The 16,579-nt window shown below is 35.4% G+C and overlaps 1 protein-coding gene across 4 annotated transcripts in view; it reads right to left on the bottom strand.

The window, feature by feature from the left end:
* The window catches only part of KANSL1L (KAT8 regulatory NSL complex subunit 1 like), a 105,779-nt gene that overhangs the window by 23,458 nt on the left and 65,742 nt on the right, over positions 1-16,579 (bottom strand). For all 4 annotated transcript variants that reach the window (XM_058664944.1, XM_058664941.1, XM_058664943.1 and 1 more), the window contains exon 6: positions 2,455-2,659. In XM_058664944.1, the coding sequence (XP_058520927.1) occupies positions 2,455-2,659 (205 nt within the window). The remainder of the gene's footprint in view (positions 1-2,454; positions 2,660-16,579) is intronic.

Here is a 16,579-nt window from a genome sequence, read left to right on the forward strand (position 1 = left end):
AAATAAAAAGTGCATTCATGAAAGAAATGATAAGAGAAAAATAAGAAACCATAACACAAAAGTGTAAAAATATATAATAAAATATAATGTTTTACATTTTTATTAAGAACATGCACAAATCTGTTTAAAACAAAAAGGCAACAAATAATCCCAGAAAGATAGGTAAAGGAGATAAACAGCCAATTCACAGAAAGACAAGTAAACATGTGCTAATAGCAAGCCTGATACACCATGGGTTCATTCAGCATTTGAGATGCCTGCTTCTCGTATCAGAGTGTCTATTCAATTCCCAGCTGCTTTACTCCTGCTCCAGCAGCAATGGTGGATTCCTGGCTCAAGGCTCCAGCATGGGTCAGCCCCAGCTTCTTTATTGTCATTGATGACATGTCAACATTATGCAGGAGCTCTGGCCTTAGTAATTAGTTAATAAAAATAAATATATTTCATTTTTATAAAGAATGTATTTATTTATTAATAAATTATTTATTTTTTAAAGAAAAAATAAATAAAAGAACCTACAAAGAGCTACTACTGCTATAAATGAATTCCAAAAATTTTTTTGATAAATGATCAACAGGCAAAACTCAATTTTGCTTCTATACATCAGCAACAAATAATTCCAGAAAGAAATTAAGAAGTCCACCTACAGAATATCCTAATGAATAAAACACCTAGGAATAAATTTAATAATGGGTGAAAGATCGATACACTGAATTCTCCACATTGCTAAAAGAAATTACAGTAGGTACAAATAAAAAGATATGCCACGTGCATAATTGGAAACTTATTATCAACATGTCAATAATACCTAAAATGATGTACAGATTCAGCATAATCCTTATCAAAACTGCAATGGCCTTTGTGGCAGAAATGGAAAAGCTAATCTTCAAATTCATACGGGATTACAAGGAAACCTCAATAGCCGAAACAATGTTGAAAGAATAGCAAAATTGAAAGACCCACAATTCCTGATTTCAAATATTAAACACTGAAGTACTGGCATATGGACAGTCACACAACTGGAATAGATTTGAGGACTTAGAAATAAATCCATATATCTAAGGCCAAATGGTTTTTTTGACAGGGATGTTTCATCAACAGATGGTACCAGGACAACCTGACATCCACAGCGAGAAAACAAAAAATGAAGCTGAACTCTGAGCCACACACACACACACACACACACAATTAATACCTAAGTCATCAATGATCTAGATAAAAGAACTAAAATCATTTTTAAAAAGTGTAAAAATAAACATAGAAGTCAGTCTCCTTTACCTTTGCTGGCTGGGCTAGGCTGAAATGCCTGCCGAGAGCTAAGACTTCACTGGGCTATGCCAGGCTGAGTTGAAACACCCACCAGCACGTGCCAAGAGCAGTTTTAGGGGAACTCTAGGTAACATCTTGCTGGGCTGCAGCTCCCTCTGGGGAGTGAGAGCTGGGGTCATTAGTGGGCCTGGCTGGGCAAGGCTGCAGCACCAGCAGCATGCATGTGAGCTGGAGAGGAGGGCAGGTCAATTGGAAGCCATTTTTAATAAAATGTATTAAACAGGTTATGATTTAATGCAAAAAGCTTGAATAAAATAATTCTCTGAACCATTTACTTAGTTAAAAATGTTTTAGCTAAGAACGAACTTAAAAATATTTTCAAGTTGGTGGATTCTCCTACTAATATCTGAACCACTGAATAGTAATGCTTTATAATAAAAATTATTTTTTCAGAATCTATAGTGCTATATGTTATTGGATAGTGATAAAAACATTTAATGGGTGTTCCATTTCTTATCCAGCTCCCTGCTTGTGGCCTGGGCAAGCAGTTGAGGATGCCCAAAGCCTTGGGCCCCCCTGCACCCATGTAGGAGACCTGGAGGAAGCTCCTGGCTCCTGGCTTTGTATCAGCTCAGCTCCAGCCCTTGTGGCCATCTGGGGAGTGAATCAGCAGATGGAAGATCTTTTTGTCTTTCCTTCTCTCTGTCAAATCTGACTTTGCAATAAAAATAAATAAATTATTAAAAGAAAAGAAAGAGTGCTAACATTAATAAATGCCAAACCTAAAATGTATATAATACCATTTTTTCCAAAATAACAAATGGTTGTACAAATACTTTCCTGAGCAATATTTGGATGACAAATATATATATACATTTCTATTTTTGTCATTATCCTATCATGGAAAAAAATCACCTGGCCATTTAATTTTCTTTTAAAATAGCGCAAGCATAACAGTACACTTAAACAAGAAAACAATAAATTGGGGATATGTGATATTTGAAGGTCGAACTCTTAGGACTAAATAATCAATAAATCCCACTGTAGTCTATTGGTATCTATATCATTTATTTTATGCCTTTCACTCGTAATTGTTCTAAACAGCCATACAATTCACTTTCCCTTGCACATGAAATATACTGAAGGTAAAAATCTTTGCTGATGTTTTCTCAAAGATGATCTTACCTGTGGAGTCCAGTAAAAAGTCGGACTCATTCTGTAGAGTTTCCGCTTGTGGAAACTTTGAAGTGGCCTTGTTCGGGCTGCTGTATTCATGATAGTCAAAGATGGAGATTTCAATCTCGTCCTGTCTTTTCTCCTTTTCTTATTGTGCCTCTGGTTAAGTAACCAGCTACTGGAAGAAGACAGCTCATTTAAGTTCTCTGAAGCACTAAAATGTAATGAAATAATTATTAGGGGTTGGAAAGGGAAACAAAAACAAAACAAAAAAAGGACAAAGAAAATTAAATGTAAATTGTCTTAGTTTATTATAATAGAAGAGCATTAATTTTAGTCAATTTTGCAATAATAATTGGTGAAAGAATTGCTTATTAGTGAGAAATCACTTTAAATTGAGAAAAATTTCTGCTTCTGTTTTCTCCAGTAAAACAAATACCTCCTTAGAAAATACCCACAGTGCCTTTAGTACAATGTCAGTGTTAATTATAAATTTTAAAATCACATACTCAATACATTGTTTTCATTTTTAAAATCCTGTTATATAGGATTTTAAGTTTGAAAACAGGCTGAACTTTTATTGCTTTTTAAAGTTACTGTAGATAAGTACCATATATATACCATGTCAGTAAATTTTTAAACAGATATGACCTTATTACATTTTATCAATTTCTTAAAAGTTCTAAGATGCAGAAGCTCCAACTATAAGATAATGAAATTGATCACACAAGCTACACATGACAATAAGCCAAACAATTTTATAGTCACTCCTCACATTAATTTTATCCATTTCAAATATTCAATTACATCAATCACAGGATATTCTATATAAGTTAAGCCTTTTAATCATTACAAGGTATTAATTTCAACCACAATTGGGTAAACCAAAGTAAGTCAATTTAGTATTTTAAAATTAACAAGTGACTAATACTTTTAATCAACATATAAGTTCTAATTGTGCTATTTGGTTCAAATAGAATTGGTATGTGGTCATAAACAGAAAACACAGATTTACTAAAACAGTCCTCTCAGGTTTTTTAGAACTCCATTTTATTTTTATTGGAATGGCAGATTCACAGAGAGAAGGGGAGTGAGGGGGAGAGAGAGAGAGAGAGAGAGAGAGATCTTCTACCCACTGGTTCACTCCCCAAATGCCTACAAATGGCCAGAGCTCAGCTGATCCAAAACCAGAAGCCAGGACCTTCCTGTGTGTCTCCTCTGTGAGTGAAGGGCCCCAATTACTTGAATCATCCTCCACTGATATCTCAGGGAGCTGGGTCAGATGTGGAGCAGTTAAGACATGAATCAGCACCCAGAGGGATGCCAGTACTGCAGGCAGAAAGGAGCTTAGTCTGCTATGCCATGGCACCAGCACCATACTATTGGTCTTGAATCATATTTGTGACTGTTATAAAACATCCCATTAGCTTTTGGAAAAAAGAATACTTAAGAATGCTTTACATAGTAATAAAAACAAAAAAAATTAAGTGTCTAACTGGTTTGGGTTGGTGAAATAAAAATGATAAATGATATGGAAACTGGGGGCCCTGAACTGTGGCAGAGCAAGCTAAGGTGCTGATTTTGTGCCAGTATCCCCTATGGGCAGCAGTTCATGTCCTACCTGCTCCACTTCTGACCAGTTCCCTATAATAGTCTGAGAAAACAGTGTAGGATGACTCAAGTCCTTGGGTCTCTGCACCCCCCCTGGAAGTCCTCGCCTTGCACATGCCGGGATCTCATATGGGCACCAGTACATGTCCCAATGACCCTGCTTCCCATCCAAATCCCTGCTTGTGGCCTGGGAAAGCAGTAGAAGACAGCCCCAAGACTTTGGGACCCTGCAGCCACATGGCAGACCTGGAAGAAGCTCCTGGCTTCAGATCGGCGCAGCTCTGGCAGTTGTGGCCACTTAGGGAGTGAGTGAACAGATGAAAGATCTTTTGGTCTCTCTGCCTCTGTATATCTGACTTTGTAATAAAAATAAATAAATCTTTAAATATATATAATATGTAAGAAAATTATGTCCCCAGAGACCATTAGTAAAAAATGCTTTAGATCTCATTTAATACGTTCTATTGATATTCTGTCACACACCAGACTAAGAAAGGTTTAGGTATAATGCTACTCTCAAATTAACTGGTCTAATCTCACAACTTGATGATATATTATATACATAATATGTATTGTCTGTAGGAAACTTTTTAAAAATATTTATTTATTTATTTATTTACGTGAAAAGTAGAGTTACAGGTAGAGGGAGAGGGAAAGAGAGAGAATCTTTCATGCACTGGTTCACCTCCCAAATGGTTGCACTGGCTGGAGTGTGCCAGGGTGAAGCCAGGAGCTTCTTTCAGGTCTCCTAACTGAGTGCAGGGGCCCAAGGACTTGAGCCACCTTGGCTGCTTTTCCCAGACCATTAACTAGAAGCAGGATCCAAATGGAGCAGCCAGAAGAACTGGTGCCTGTGTGGGATGCAGGCACTGCAGCAGGAAACTTAACCCGCTTAGCCACAGTACTGGCACTTGTGATGAATGTTTTATGTCTATCAGTATTAAGTCATTTTTCTCTCGGGAAACCAACCCTGGAATGGGGCTGTCTCATCCAAGAGTCAAGAGTTAAGCAGAGTATACACAGGATAGTCAATATGAAGGCAAGCACTGGGCATAGAGATGAGTTAAGATCAGGAAGAAGGCAGGTTTCATGAGATAACTAGTATTACAGGTGATCAGGTGGGGAAAGCTGCGATCCAGGAAGGCAGTAATAGATCTGGTACAAAAAGAGTTTCTTCCACCAGGAAGTCAGGAACACTCTAAGGCAGAAGCTTAACCTGACTATGTTTAAAGGAATGTTACTCTGGCATTGTTTAAAGGAAACCCAAAGCCTTTATTACAGAAGCCTGAGATATATTTAATGAGCTCTTCCATCTATTACAACTTCCCCAAGTTCCATTCTAAATCTCTGACTCTCCAACAGGAAAGTAATTTCTTTTTAGTGATATATGATTATGTAGGACCTGGGCATGAATTTATAAAAACAGCAATCAAATGAGTATTTAGATGTTTTATTTGCAAAGGAGCAAACACACACACAAAAATCACATCACATAATTTCTTTAAATAGAACAAAATGACTAAGAGCCAATAAAAGTCATGCATTATAGTCCTAGAAGTCTTAGTGGTCTTTCGTGGATGATAAAAGGTTATCAAGTTGCTTTTACACAATCTGAATGAAAAAGTGATGTGGATTTTTTAATCAACTGAGTCAATCTTTTATCTGACATTTTATTACAGGTCTGTAGAACCAATGTTCTACAGAAACTAGATACTTTTAATTGATGAATAAGACAAATTAAGAATATTGGTTTATGGGGACATATAATAGCTAACTTCTTACTGATGCTGGTTAAAGGTGAATGAAATGGAGAAATTGTTTTAGTTAATTAAAAAAATAAGATTAATGAAAAGTAGTCTAAAAATTTTCATGGGATATTATGAGTATTTAATAAATTTTTCCCTTAACCAAGTTGTGTTGTGGAAAGGAAAAAAAAATAAACTTTATAATGCTCTGCTTAAATACTTCAAGTAAATAAAAACCTTTTGGGTCTGGTTATAAATTTAGGATGCTAAAAGCATAAAAACATAGAAAAGACTTCCTACAATTACTTTAATCACACAGTCTAAAGCAACAGCCAATTCATGATTTTTTTTTCATAGAGTTTTGTACATCTTCATAAGTTCCCCCTTCACATGTTATGTATTTACTAACTTAAGACCTGGCAAATGATGCAAGCATTTGGTACAGTGGTTAAGCCAACACTTGGGATGACCACGTTTCATACTGGAGTGTCTGGCTCAAGACCCAGATTCTCTGCAACAGACGACAGCTGAAGGACTTGGCTCTCTGTTGGCCATGTGGGAGACCATGTTGAGTTTCTGACTCTAGGTTTTGGCCTCGCTCAACCCTGGCTGTGCCGAGCATTTGGGGAGTAAATCAGCAAACAGAAGAAAGATCCCTTTCCATTGGTCTTCCTGTGTCTCTCCCTCTCTGCCTTGCAGGTCAAATGAAAATGATGTAACTGAAAAGAAAAATCTGTCAACATTTTGCATAAAGCCTGAACTGAAGTTCTTACACTGATGGGTGCTAAAAAGAAAAAGGAAGCCATTTTCGATGAACATATGAGATCTGCTGGTACATATCTGCTAGGCATTCTTCTTTTCTTAGCTAAAATGCATTCCAAGAGAAGAAATCTCAGGAGAAGGCAGGTCCACTACATAGGTTATTTGTATCTACTAGTGTAAATGGCCAGAGTAAAAACAAAACAAAACAAAACAAAAACTCAAAAACTATTTTTGAGAATGACAGTTACATGTTTCTTTTCCATTGCTTTACTATAATACTGACTACCTAAGAATCCATTTCTGATATAACCAGAAATAATACAAATGTTGCAACTGCTTCATAAAAATGAATAAAAACTGCTATTGGAATTTAAAGACTAATGTGGGTATTAAACTACATCCAGTGCTTAGTGTACTTAAGCTTCCAAGTGAGAGATTCATACCCTTAAAATACCCTCTAACTCCAAAAAAATCAATAAAGAAGGTCTTAATTGATCATCTTGTACATTGGAACAATGATTAATTGAACAGTGAGGCAATATGGAAGGATAGGCCAATATCATCAGATGCGACATGGAACAAGTCTTGGACCCTTCTTATCAGATGGCCCACAATGGCACATATGCTTTGCTCTTTGCCTTAAAATACATATACAGCCAGATACACTAAGATCAATTCCTTATAGTCACACTACTCTTAGATTAAACATACTTCAGGAAAGTTAGAAATAAACACTGCAGACTAGAAGTAGAAAATATATTTTCAGAGATTATATTAGCCTCCCATTTCCCAAAACACATAAGAGGCTCATATTATACCAGGTTCAATAGAGTCTCCTCTGAGTTCATATATAGTCCGAGTCTAAAAATACAATGTATTTTGGAAATATAATCTTCGTAGATGTAATTATTTGAGATGAGAACATACTGGATGAGAGAAGGGCCTAAACCCAATCTGATTAATTTCAAATCGGTCTTAGAAAACAAAGGCAACAAAACTGGAAGCTGATACAGTAACTGATTTCCTGCCTACACACTGGGAAATAAAGTTGGTAAAATATTTTTGCCTGCTGGGACATTCCCAGAAAAATTGCTATTTTTTTCATTTTAAAGAATTGTTAAAAATTGAAAAACAATCAGGATAAAAGTCTTTTCAAAATATTATCTTCTGAACATAAACACCACTTGCATTCATATTTTGATTTGTGGGTTAGCATGATGACAAGTGGGTAATAGCTTCCTCTGCGACATCCTGTATGGTCACTGGTTCATGTCCTAACTGCTTCCCTTCTAATCAGCTCCCTGCTGATTGTTTAGGACAAGCAGCAAAAGACAGGCCAATGTTTGGGCCCAAGCCACCCACTTGGGAGACCAGGATAAAGTTTTTGGTTGCTGGTTTCCACTTGGCTCAGCCCTGGCAGTTGCTGCCATTTTGGGAATCAATTGATGGATGGAAGATCTCTTTCTCTCTCTCTTTCCTTCTCCATAACCTTCTCCTTCTCCATAATTCTTTTAACTACATAAACAAATCTTGCAAAAAAATATATAAAATTTTGATTTGTATCCTTGGAACACTTTTTCAATGAAATAATACTTCCTACTATAGTTTTGGTGTTCTGAGCTTTCCATTTAACATTCCTAAATAAGTTCTCATATCATGAATATTTTGTATACATAACATTTTTAAATAGTTACATTGTATTACATTCAGTAGCTGTACCATAATTTGCTAAAACCTTCCCCTATATAAAAAATTATATTTAATATGTATATTATTAGAGGTAAAAGGGGAAAGTAAACTCTAAACACTAGCTAATACAAAAATGAACATTAGGGCAACATGCCATACTGGAGTGCCAGTTTGCCTTGTAGCTGCTCTGTTTTCCCATACAGCTCCGTGATAATGAGCAGTAGGAGACAGCTCACATATTTAGGTTCCTCCCAGTCATGGTAGAAAAACACAGTGCCCGTGGCTCCTGATCTTGGCCTCAACCAGCCCTGGATATAATGGTCACTTAAAAAAGGAACCAGCTGATGAAAAATATCTCTGAGGCACTTATATTTTCCTTTTCCTTCAGTCTGCCTTTCCAATAAGTAGGATACATTTTTTGAAAAAATTTTATTCATATGAATCTAAAGTTATATTGAAAGCATCAACCACAAATGTATTGCTAACAAGCAACATTTTCTTGTAATTAGATGTGACTGTTGAAAACATCAGAAGGTGAAAAAATTACCTTATATGTGATTATTTGGGCAGTTTAATTATAGTCTTTCAATTATGACACCTAATTAAAAGGAATGTGTGCAATCCTTACGAGATAATTATCAGTAAGTAGAAATAAACAACATGACAATGATTCATTGAGATCTTCAATCCCATTCTGGGACTGAAAGCAAAAACAAACAACAAAAACCTAGACTTTACTTCAACTTTATATGGCAAGTCAAGATCTGTAAGCACTTCAATCTTTATGTCAAAAGATGAACACCAAAAGCTATCTCTGATAATAACATGTAAACTTCACTTGTAAGACTAAATCTTCCCACTTTGCTCAGTTCCTGGTGATTAATTTAAGATCTTGCTGCCAAGATTAATAAAACAAAAAAATTCAAACTCTGCTTTTCACGCATATATTGCCAGTATATAAGAGATGAAGGTTGGGATATCAGTGAATAAGAAATATGAAAACAAGTCAACAGGTAATTAACTAAAGGCATTTTTAAAAGACATTATTAGGACATTCTAAAAATGACCTTAAATACTCAAAGTATATCAAACAAACTTCTTTATGGGCAAAAGGAGTAGAAACTTTCAGAGATAGGGCCTTGTGAGAGGTGATCATGCCAGCTGGATGGCTTCCCTCCAAAGGAATTAATGCACTTTTTTGTGGGACCCAGATTAGTTATCATTATAAGGTTGTAATAAAAGGGCAAAACAGGATTGTCCCTGCCCTCTCTGGTTTCCTGTCTTGCCACATCATATCTTTTTCATGCTCAAGCTCCTACCCTTTTGACGCAATACTTATCAGAAGTGAGTCAATGCTGATATAATGTACTTGTACTTCCCAACCTGTAACAATTATGAACTAAATAAACCTCCTATCTTCATAAATATCCATCATCAGAAATTTCATTATACTAACAGAAAAGACTAATACCGTTGCCTAATTTTAACAGTTTGAAATATATTTTATAAAAATTATGACATAATGTGATATAAATTTAGAATAGGCATGCCTTATTGGAAGAACTATAATATCTCCATTATGAAGTTACTTAGTTATCTGCTTCAACTATACAGAATATACCTGAAATAGAAAAAGATCTTTAAGTAAGAGATCTCAGTTAGATGATGCCAGAAAGTTCACTCATTACTGCTAAGAAATGCTTTTTTCTCATACTATAAAACGTCTCTTACTATAATGTAGCAATATCCACCACTTTGGTTGCTAAATTTTCTAGTCCAGAGACAAATTAGTTGAGGGGAAAGATCAGGTTGCAGACATAGAGCAATAATTAAAGTGTTGATCTAATTATACAAGGAAGAAACACATTAGGACAAGATTTTTTAAGCTGCTATCTGCAAGAAATTAAAAGTGAGATTTCATTCATCTAACAAATATTTATTCGGGTCCATGATGTGACTCTTACTAATTCAAATGCTTATAAAAATCGGTAGCAGTTCATCAGGATAGCCTCAAGAAGCACTACCCTTATGAAAGTTACCTTTGAACCCAGAAGACAAATAAAAAAGTAAAAATAATAAATAAAACAGATAGCATTCATTATATGACTTGAATAAGAAGCAGCCTGTACTACTATAATTCAATTCAGTGTCAACTGTACAAAATCACAGTGCTACCAATCGGTTGTGTTGGGACTCATCTAAGGGATAATTTCAAAGTGCTATTCTTGACAACAACAATTCTTCATAGCGCTCAATTAATTATATATATATGTATATATATCTATATATCTATCTATATATATAGAGAGAGATAGATATATAGATATATGTAAAACTATAGCAGTTGTGTGACTGTTTAGGTGTGATCAGTTTTCTAAAACTAGGTTCTATAACACAAGCCCACATAGCATTTGGTACCTGGCACCATGAAGTTACTCCGTAAGCATTTTTTAAATTAAGCAAATTATAAGAAAAACTGAGTTCAGTATTATCCAAGAAAGATACTGAGTAATAAATTTTATCTGGATTCCTCCCAAATGGTTTAACTGAAAGTTTTTGACACTTTTTTTGTTTGTAAGTTCTTGGCACTTAAGTGGGACTTGCATTCCTCTTACTTTTGTAAGGAACCTTACTCTTTCCATTCTAACTTCTAAAGTATGCTTTAAAATTACTTAGACATATTGAACACAGTTAACTTCACTCTGTTCATTAATCCTTTTGTTGAAAGCTATTACATAGCAATATTATTGCATCCAAAAATGTTACAATGGCAATGCTGCAAAAAGATATATATATATTTATTTATATACACATATAAATATAGTATTGGAACTTTTATAATTTTTATTGTAATTTAAATGAAATATTCAGATTCCTCGAAAAAGTAACATTTGATAAAGGAATATTAGTTCCAGAATCTATATCAATCTACTAAAGTTAAAGAAGTGAGGTATAAAAAGATTAACTGACCTGGCCAAGGTCATAAAATGCCTAAATCAAGTGAAAAACTAAAAAATCATATTTTATAAGTACACTACCACAAAAGGATATGAAAAACCATAATTAATTAATTAATTAAGAATTAATTAAGAATAAATAATTAATTAAGAATAAAGCACTTAAAACTTTTTGGGTAACTTAAAAACTGGGTTAAACAGCTGCCCCTTCCACAACATTTTAAACACTCTTGTGTATATTTTTATAGAAAATTAACAAATTTTCTGTTATTTTTAATGTCTTTTGACTAAACTTATAGTATTTCTGCAACTTCCTATTATTGTATTGGCATTATTATGTCTGACTTTGTATTAGTTTCTGTATTTCAGCTGAAAATGTACTTCAAAATTCACAACTTAATATCAGAATGCTTTTCAGGTCATAATATTTTCATTTTCTTTAGTTGCCCTCATTTCTTTCCAGAGGTATGTATAAACACTTTTACTGGAAAAGACTAAACAAACATCTTGGAGTAAGATAGATTTATCACATAAAGGAAAGGTCAAGGAATATGTACTCAATGATTGGATTAATACTTATCACGAAATTTTAAGGTTCTATTATAAAATGAGATTTAATTTTTCTTCCCATTAAAAAATTACAGCTCATATACCTGTGGGACTAGTCAAATTTTGCTCATAAATTAAGGATAAATAATGTCATTTAAATATTTTTAAATGCTATGGAGGACTCTGTATCCTATATATTCTTTTTAAGATATATATAATTTAACTACATAATTTGTATCTTTTTATTTTAAAATTGTGAAACACAAGATACATGCAGAAAAGTACATAAAATCTTTATCTCACACAGATACGAAATAATGTCTCCTCCCATTGTCCCCAAGCCACCCTTCAGTTAAAGAAATATGACAGTATCAACACCCAAAAACCCAACCTTTCATGAGGAACTTCATTTTAATTTATTTTTTTAATTTTTAAAAAAGATGTATTTTTTATTTTTATTGCAAATACAGATATATAGAGAGGAGGAGAGACAGAGAGGAAGATCTTCCATCTGATGATTCACTCCCCAAGCAGCTGCAATGGCTGGAGCTGGGTCAATCTGAACCCAGGAGTCAGGAACTTCTTCCTGGTCTCCCACATGGGTGCAGGGTCCCAAAGCTTTGGGCCGTCCTCAACTGCTTTCCCAGGCCACAAGCAGGGAGCTGGATAGGAAGCGGGGCTGCTGGAACTAGAACCAGCACCCATATGGGATCCCGGTGCATGCAAGGTGAAAACTTTAACCACTACACTATCGCGCCAGGCCCATTTTTAATTTATTTCATGATAGTCCAAAGGAACAAGTGTATTTTTTCCTATCATAAGACTCAAAATTTTCTGATAGTTTTTGTATATTCTCTACTTCTAGCTCCTTCCCTTCCTTCTGTCTTAATAATGATGCTTAACTTTATTTCATTCTAAAAACAAAAATATTTTCTTTGACCTTATGTGTCTACTTGATCATAACTTCTATAGTCAGTGGTCTTGATGTATAACCTTTACTCCATCTCTTGACAACATCTTTAACTCCCTTACTAATTAACTCATCTCTTTATCATAACATCAAACTGCTTTTACTATGGTCCAAATTTATAAATAACTGACAAAAACAGGAAACACTGTTAAATATCTTTTGGCATTTGAAACAAAAACCACATTCTCCTCAAATTTTTCTACTTGTCTCTCAGTGTTGACTATGTGGTACGCAGTACGTAGTTATACAACAAAATCTTGGAGTGGATTATCAAAAATACCAGGAAGCATTCTCAGCCCTCATTATACATACAGCATTTTTTCCTACAAGACTCCTACTTATGCCAAATTCTGAGGCTACTCAGATCCATTACATAAAATGCCATATTTGCATTTAACCTTTGCATAGGCCCCTGTAAACTTTAAATTGTTTCCAGGTTACATGTAATACCTAACACAAGGTAAATAATTGGTGTGTTATATTGTTTAGGGAATAATAGCAAGAAAAAAGTCCACACATGTTTAGCACATAAAAAGCTTTTTTCCCCATGAATATTCTTAATACAGATTTAGCTGAAATCGTGGCTCAAAACTCTAGCTATATAAAATCAACTGCACACTAATATAAAAAAATACACATATATACATGTAATTATATGTGTAATAGTGTGTGAGTCACTATAAAATGGATTTAATCGCAAATCACAGTTCAGACAACTTTATTTGTGTCTTGTTTCAACTTGTACTTCATTTAACAACTTTGCTAATAAATACGCTCTTATAAATGAGGATATTATTCTTGCCCTAAGCAATATATGAGAATTTTACTTTTAGAGTCTCATCAGTGATATAAGGAATGAACGTGAACTCAACAAAAAATGACAAAACAATAGAAGAATTATCCTTGTAATAAGATAATAAATAAATGATCCAGCACAAATAAAATTGTAATCAAATTACATTAGGCTTTCAAAATAAATATTTAGATATAAAAACTGAATAACAAAAATTTTAACTTAAGGTTTACTTTATATCAACTAATCTCACTAAGTGATGTAAATTTTCTCTTTATGTTATATTAAAAAGCTTACAGCAAATCAGAACCATTAAGAAATATATTTTCCAGACACAGGAAAGCAGCAGACACAACAGTGTGGTGTTGCAGTGACTGATACTCCAGCGGCATTCAGCTAACAGCGATCTGAACTGCACCAGCAGCTGGAACTCCATCAGCAACCAGGTGGGAAGGGACTTTCACTGGGAGCTTGGGAGGTGAACCCAGACAAAGAACTGTCCATCCTGCTGGTCCGTTTGATTTGACCAGGAGCAGAGACAAAGCAGCAGATCCCAGACGGACAGTGCGAGAACAGGGTAGATTTCATACCCCAATCAGCCCCCTAGAGCTGAGTTGGGCACCACTTTGCATAAGGAGGCAAATGAAAGGGAAAGGATTGAGCATACGCTGAGCTGGGAGTGAGCTCATTTCTGACTTAGTGAACTGCAGCAACGTGGCATTCTACATGTTCTACCCAAGACAGGTCTGGGTATCCCTCAGATCTGACAGCCAGCAGATCAAGAACTGAAGTAGTGGTACATCAGGCGCCATTTTGTACACTGTGGCAATAGCTTTGGGACTGCAGGGACAACAGTGAACTGTGCATGTGCTAAGGTCACGAGAACTAGCTGAGTTCCATGGATTGCACTGGTCCCACAGGAAAATAATACCAACTGTGGCATCGTATGGGTCAAAAGAGGTCCATGTGACACCCAGACCTAACGTCCAACAGGATCAGTGCCAACAACCTAATTATGTAGGACACCTGGTGTCTCTCTAATCTTGGGACCTGCTCCAAAAAAAAGTGGGAGAAAGGTTGTAGAGACAATGGTGCAGCCTCAGCACGGTATCACAGGAGGTGGAGAGTGGTGAGCCGGGAGCTGGGGCTGAGGAGACCACGGTGGAAATCTCACATAAGAATCCAGACCTGGAACTTGCTGGAGGTTGTGGCACAAGTGGCTACAAACAAAGAGACGTGCCAACTGCAATAAGTAAAATTGCATTGTAGACCTGTGGGTGACACAATTTAGAAACCTGCCCCAAGGAGAAGACTCTGCTAACCAGAAGTACAATGATCAATAGCAAAAGAAGAGACAAAGGCACAATGAATACTACTGAAAACTCCCCTGCAAGGGAGCAAAACCCTATGCCAACCTCAGAGTTAACTAAAGAAGACACTGAGAAAATGGGGAACACAGAATCCATAAGACTCATTTTAAAGCTTCTGATCAAAAATGAGAAGCACATGCAAGAGTTCAAAGAATTTAAGGAAGCAACAAAGCAAATCAAGGCTGATATATCAGAAATTAAGAACACAGTAGAGCAAATTAAAAGTGCAGTGGAGAGTCTCCAAACTAGAATGAAGCAAGCAGAAGAAAGAATCTCAGAATTGGAAGAAATTTCCTATTACCAGGGGGAAGCAAACAAAAAGCTGGAAGCAGAGCTGGATCAGGCCAAAAAAGCATTCAAGAATTGAAAGACACTATTAAGAGGCCAAATATAAGAGTTCTGGGAGTCCCAGAAGGTGCAGAAAGAAAAGCTGAGTTTGCAAATGTATTTAATGAAATAATAAAGGAAAATTTCCCTAATCCAGAGAAAGAATTGAGAAACAACATCCAGGAGGGGCACAGAACTCCTAACAGACTTGATCAAATGCGATCTTCACCAAGACACATGATTATCAAGCTCTCTTTAATTGAACACAAGGAAAAGATCCTTATATGTGCATGTGAAAAAAATCAATTGACATATAAAGGAATGCCAATTAAACTCACAGGAGATCTCTCACAGGAAACTACAGGCAAAAAGAGAATAGAGTGACATATTCCAGATTCTAAAAGAAAAAAAATGTTGGCCTAGGATAACATATCCAGCAAAGCTTTCTTTTGTCTTTGAAAATGAAATAAAATTCTTCCACAGTAAAGAAAAGTTAAAAGAATTTGCCTCTTCCAAACCTGCCCTACAAATGATACTTCAAGATGTTCTCTTCACAGAGAAGAGGAATAGCACCTACCAAAACCAAAGGCAAACGGGAGAACACCCCACTAAAATGACAACAGAAGACTAAACCAATGAACAACCCATTCCTAAAATGACAGGACCAAAGTAACACCATACATATTAACCCTGAATGTAAATGGCTTAAGCTCAATCACATGTCATAGATTAACAGACTGGATTAAAAAACAAAACCATCTATTTATTGTCTGGAGGAGACACACTTCACCAACAAAAATCAGCGGAAACTATATCGCATGGGTTTTGTTGTTTTCTGTTGGTTTCATCTCTTCAAAACATTTTCTTCTGATTAAATCATTCAATGACTCGTAGATCATGCAGTGGCATCATTTTCTTCAAGAAGGTTCTTGGTTTTCATTTCTTCAGCTACATGTTAGGCATTTAATAGCATGTTATTTAACTTCTTGGTGTTGTTAATTTCTTTTTTCTCCCTGATGTTGATTTTGTTTTGTGGTTTTTCATTTAAGGGGATGTATAGTAGCTGTGTAATGGAGTCTGTCATATCTAGTAACATGTCATTTAACTTCATGGCATTGTAAATTTCTATTTTTCTTTCTATTGTTGATTTTGTATTATGACTTTTCATTTAAGGGGATGTACAGTAGTTGTGAAATGGAGACTAACATCCAGATGTGAGGATGCAATGTAGTATGCATTTCTGCTTCCAGACAAAGATGGACTTACAATGAAACTGTTTACTATATCTTGACAATAGGATTCTGGACTCTCTGCCGTTGTCCATGCCCACAATGATGGACATATGACTGCGTATGAAGAAC

This window comes from Ochotona princeps, chromosome 5 (assembly GCF_030435755.1).
Source record: "Ochotona princeps isolate mOchPri1 chromosome 5, mOchPri1.hap1, whole genome shotgun sequence".
In the NCBI taxonomy this organism is placed as follows: domain Eukaryota; kingdom Metazoa; phylum Chordata; class Mammalia; order Lagomorpha; family Ochotonidae; genus Ochotona; species Ochotona princeps.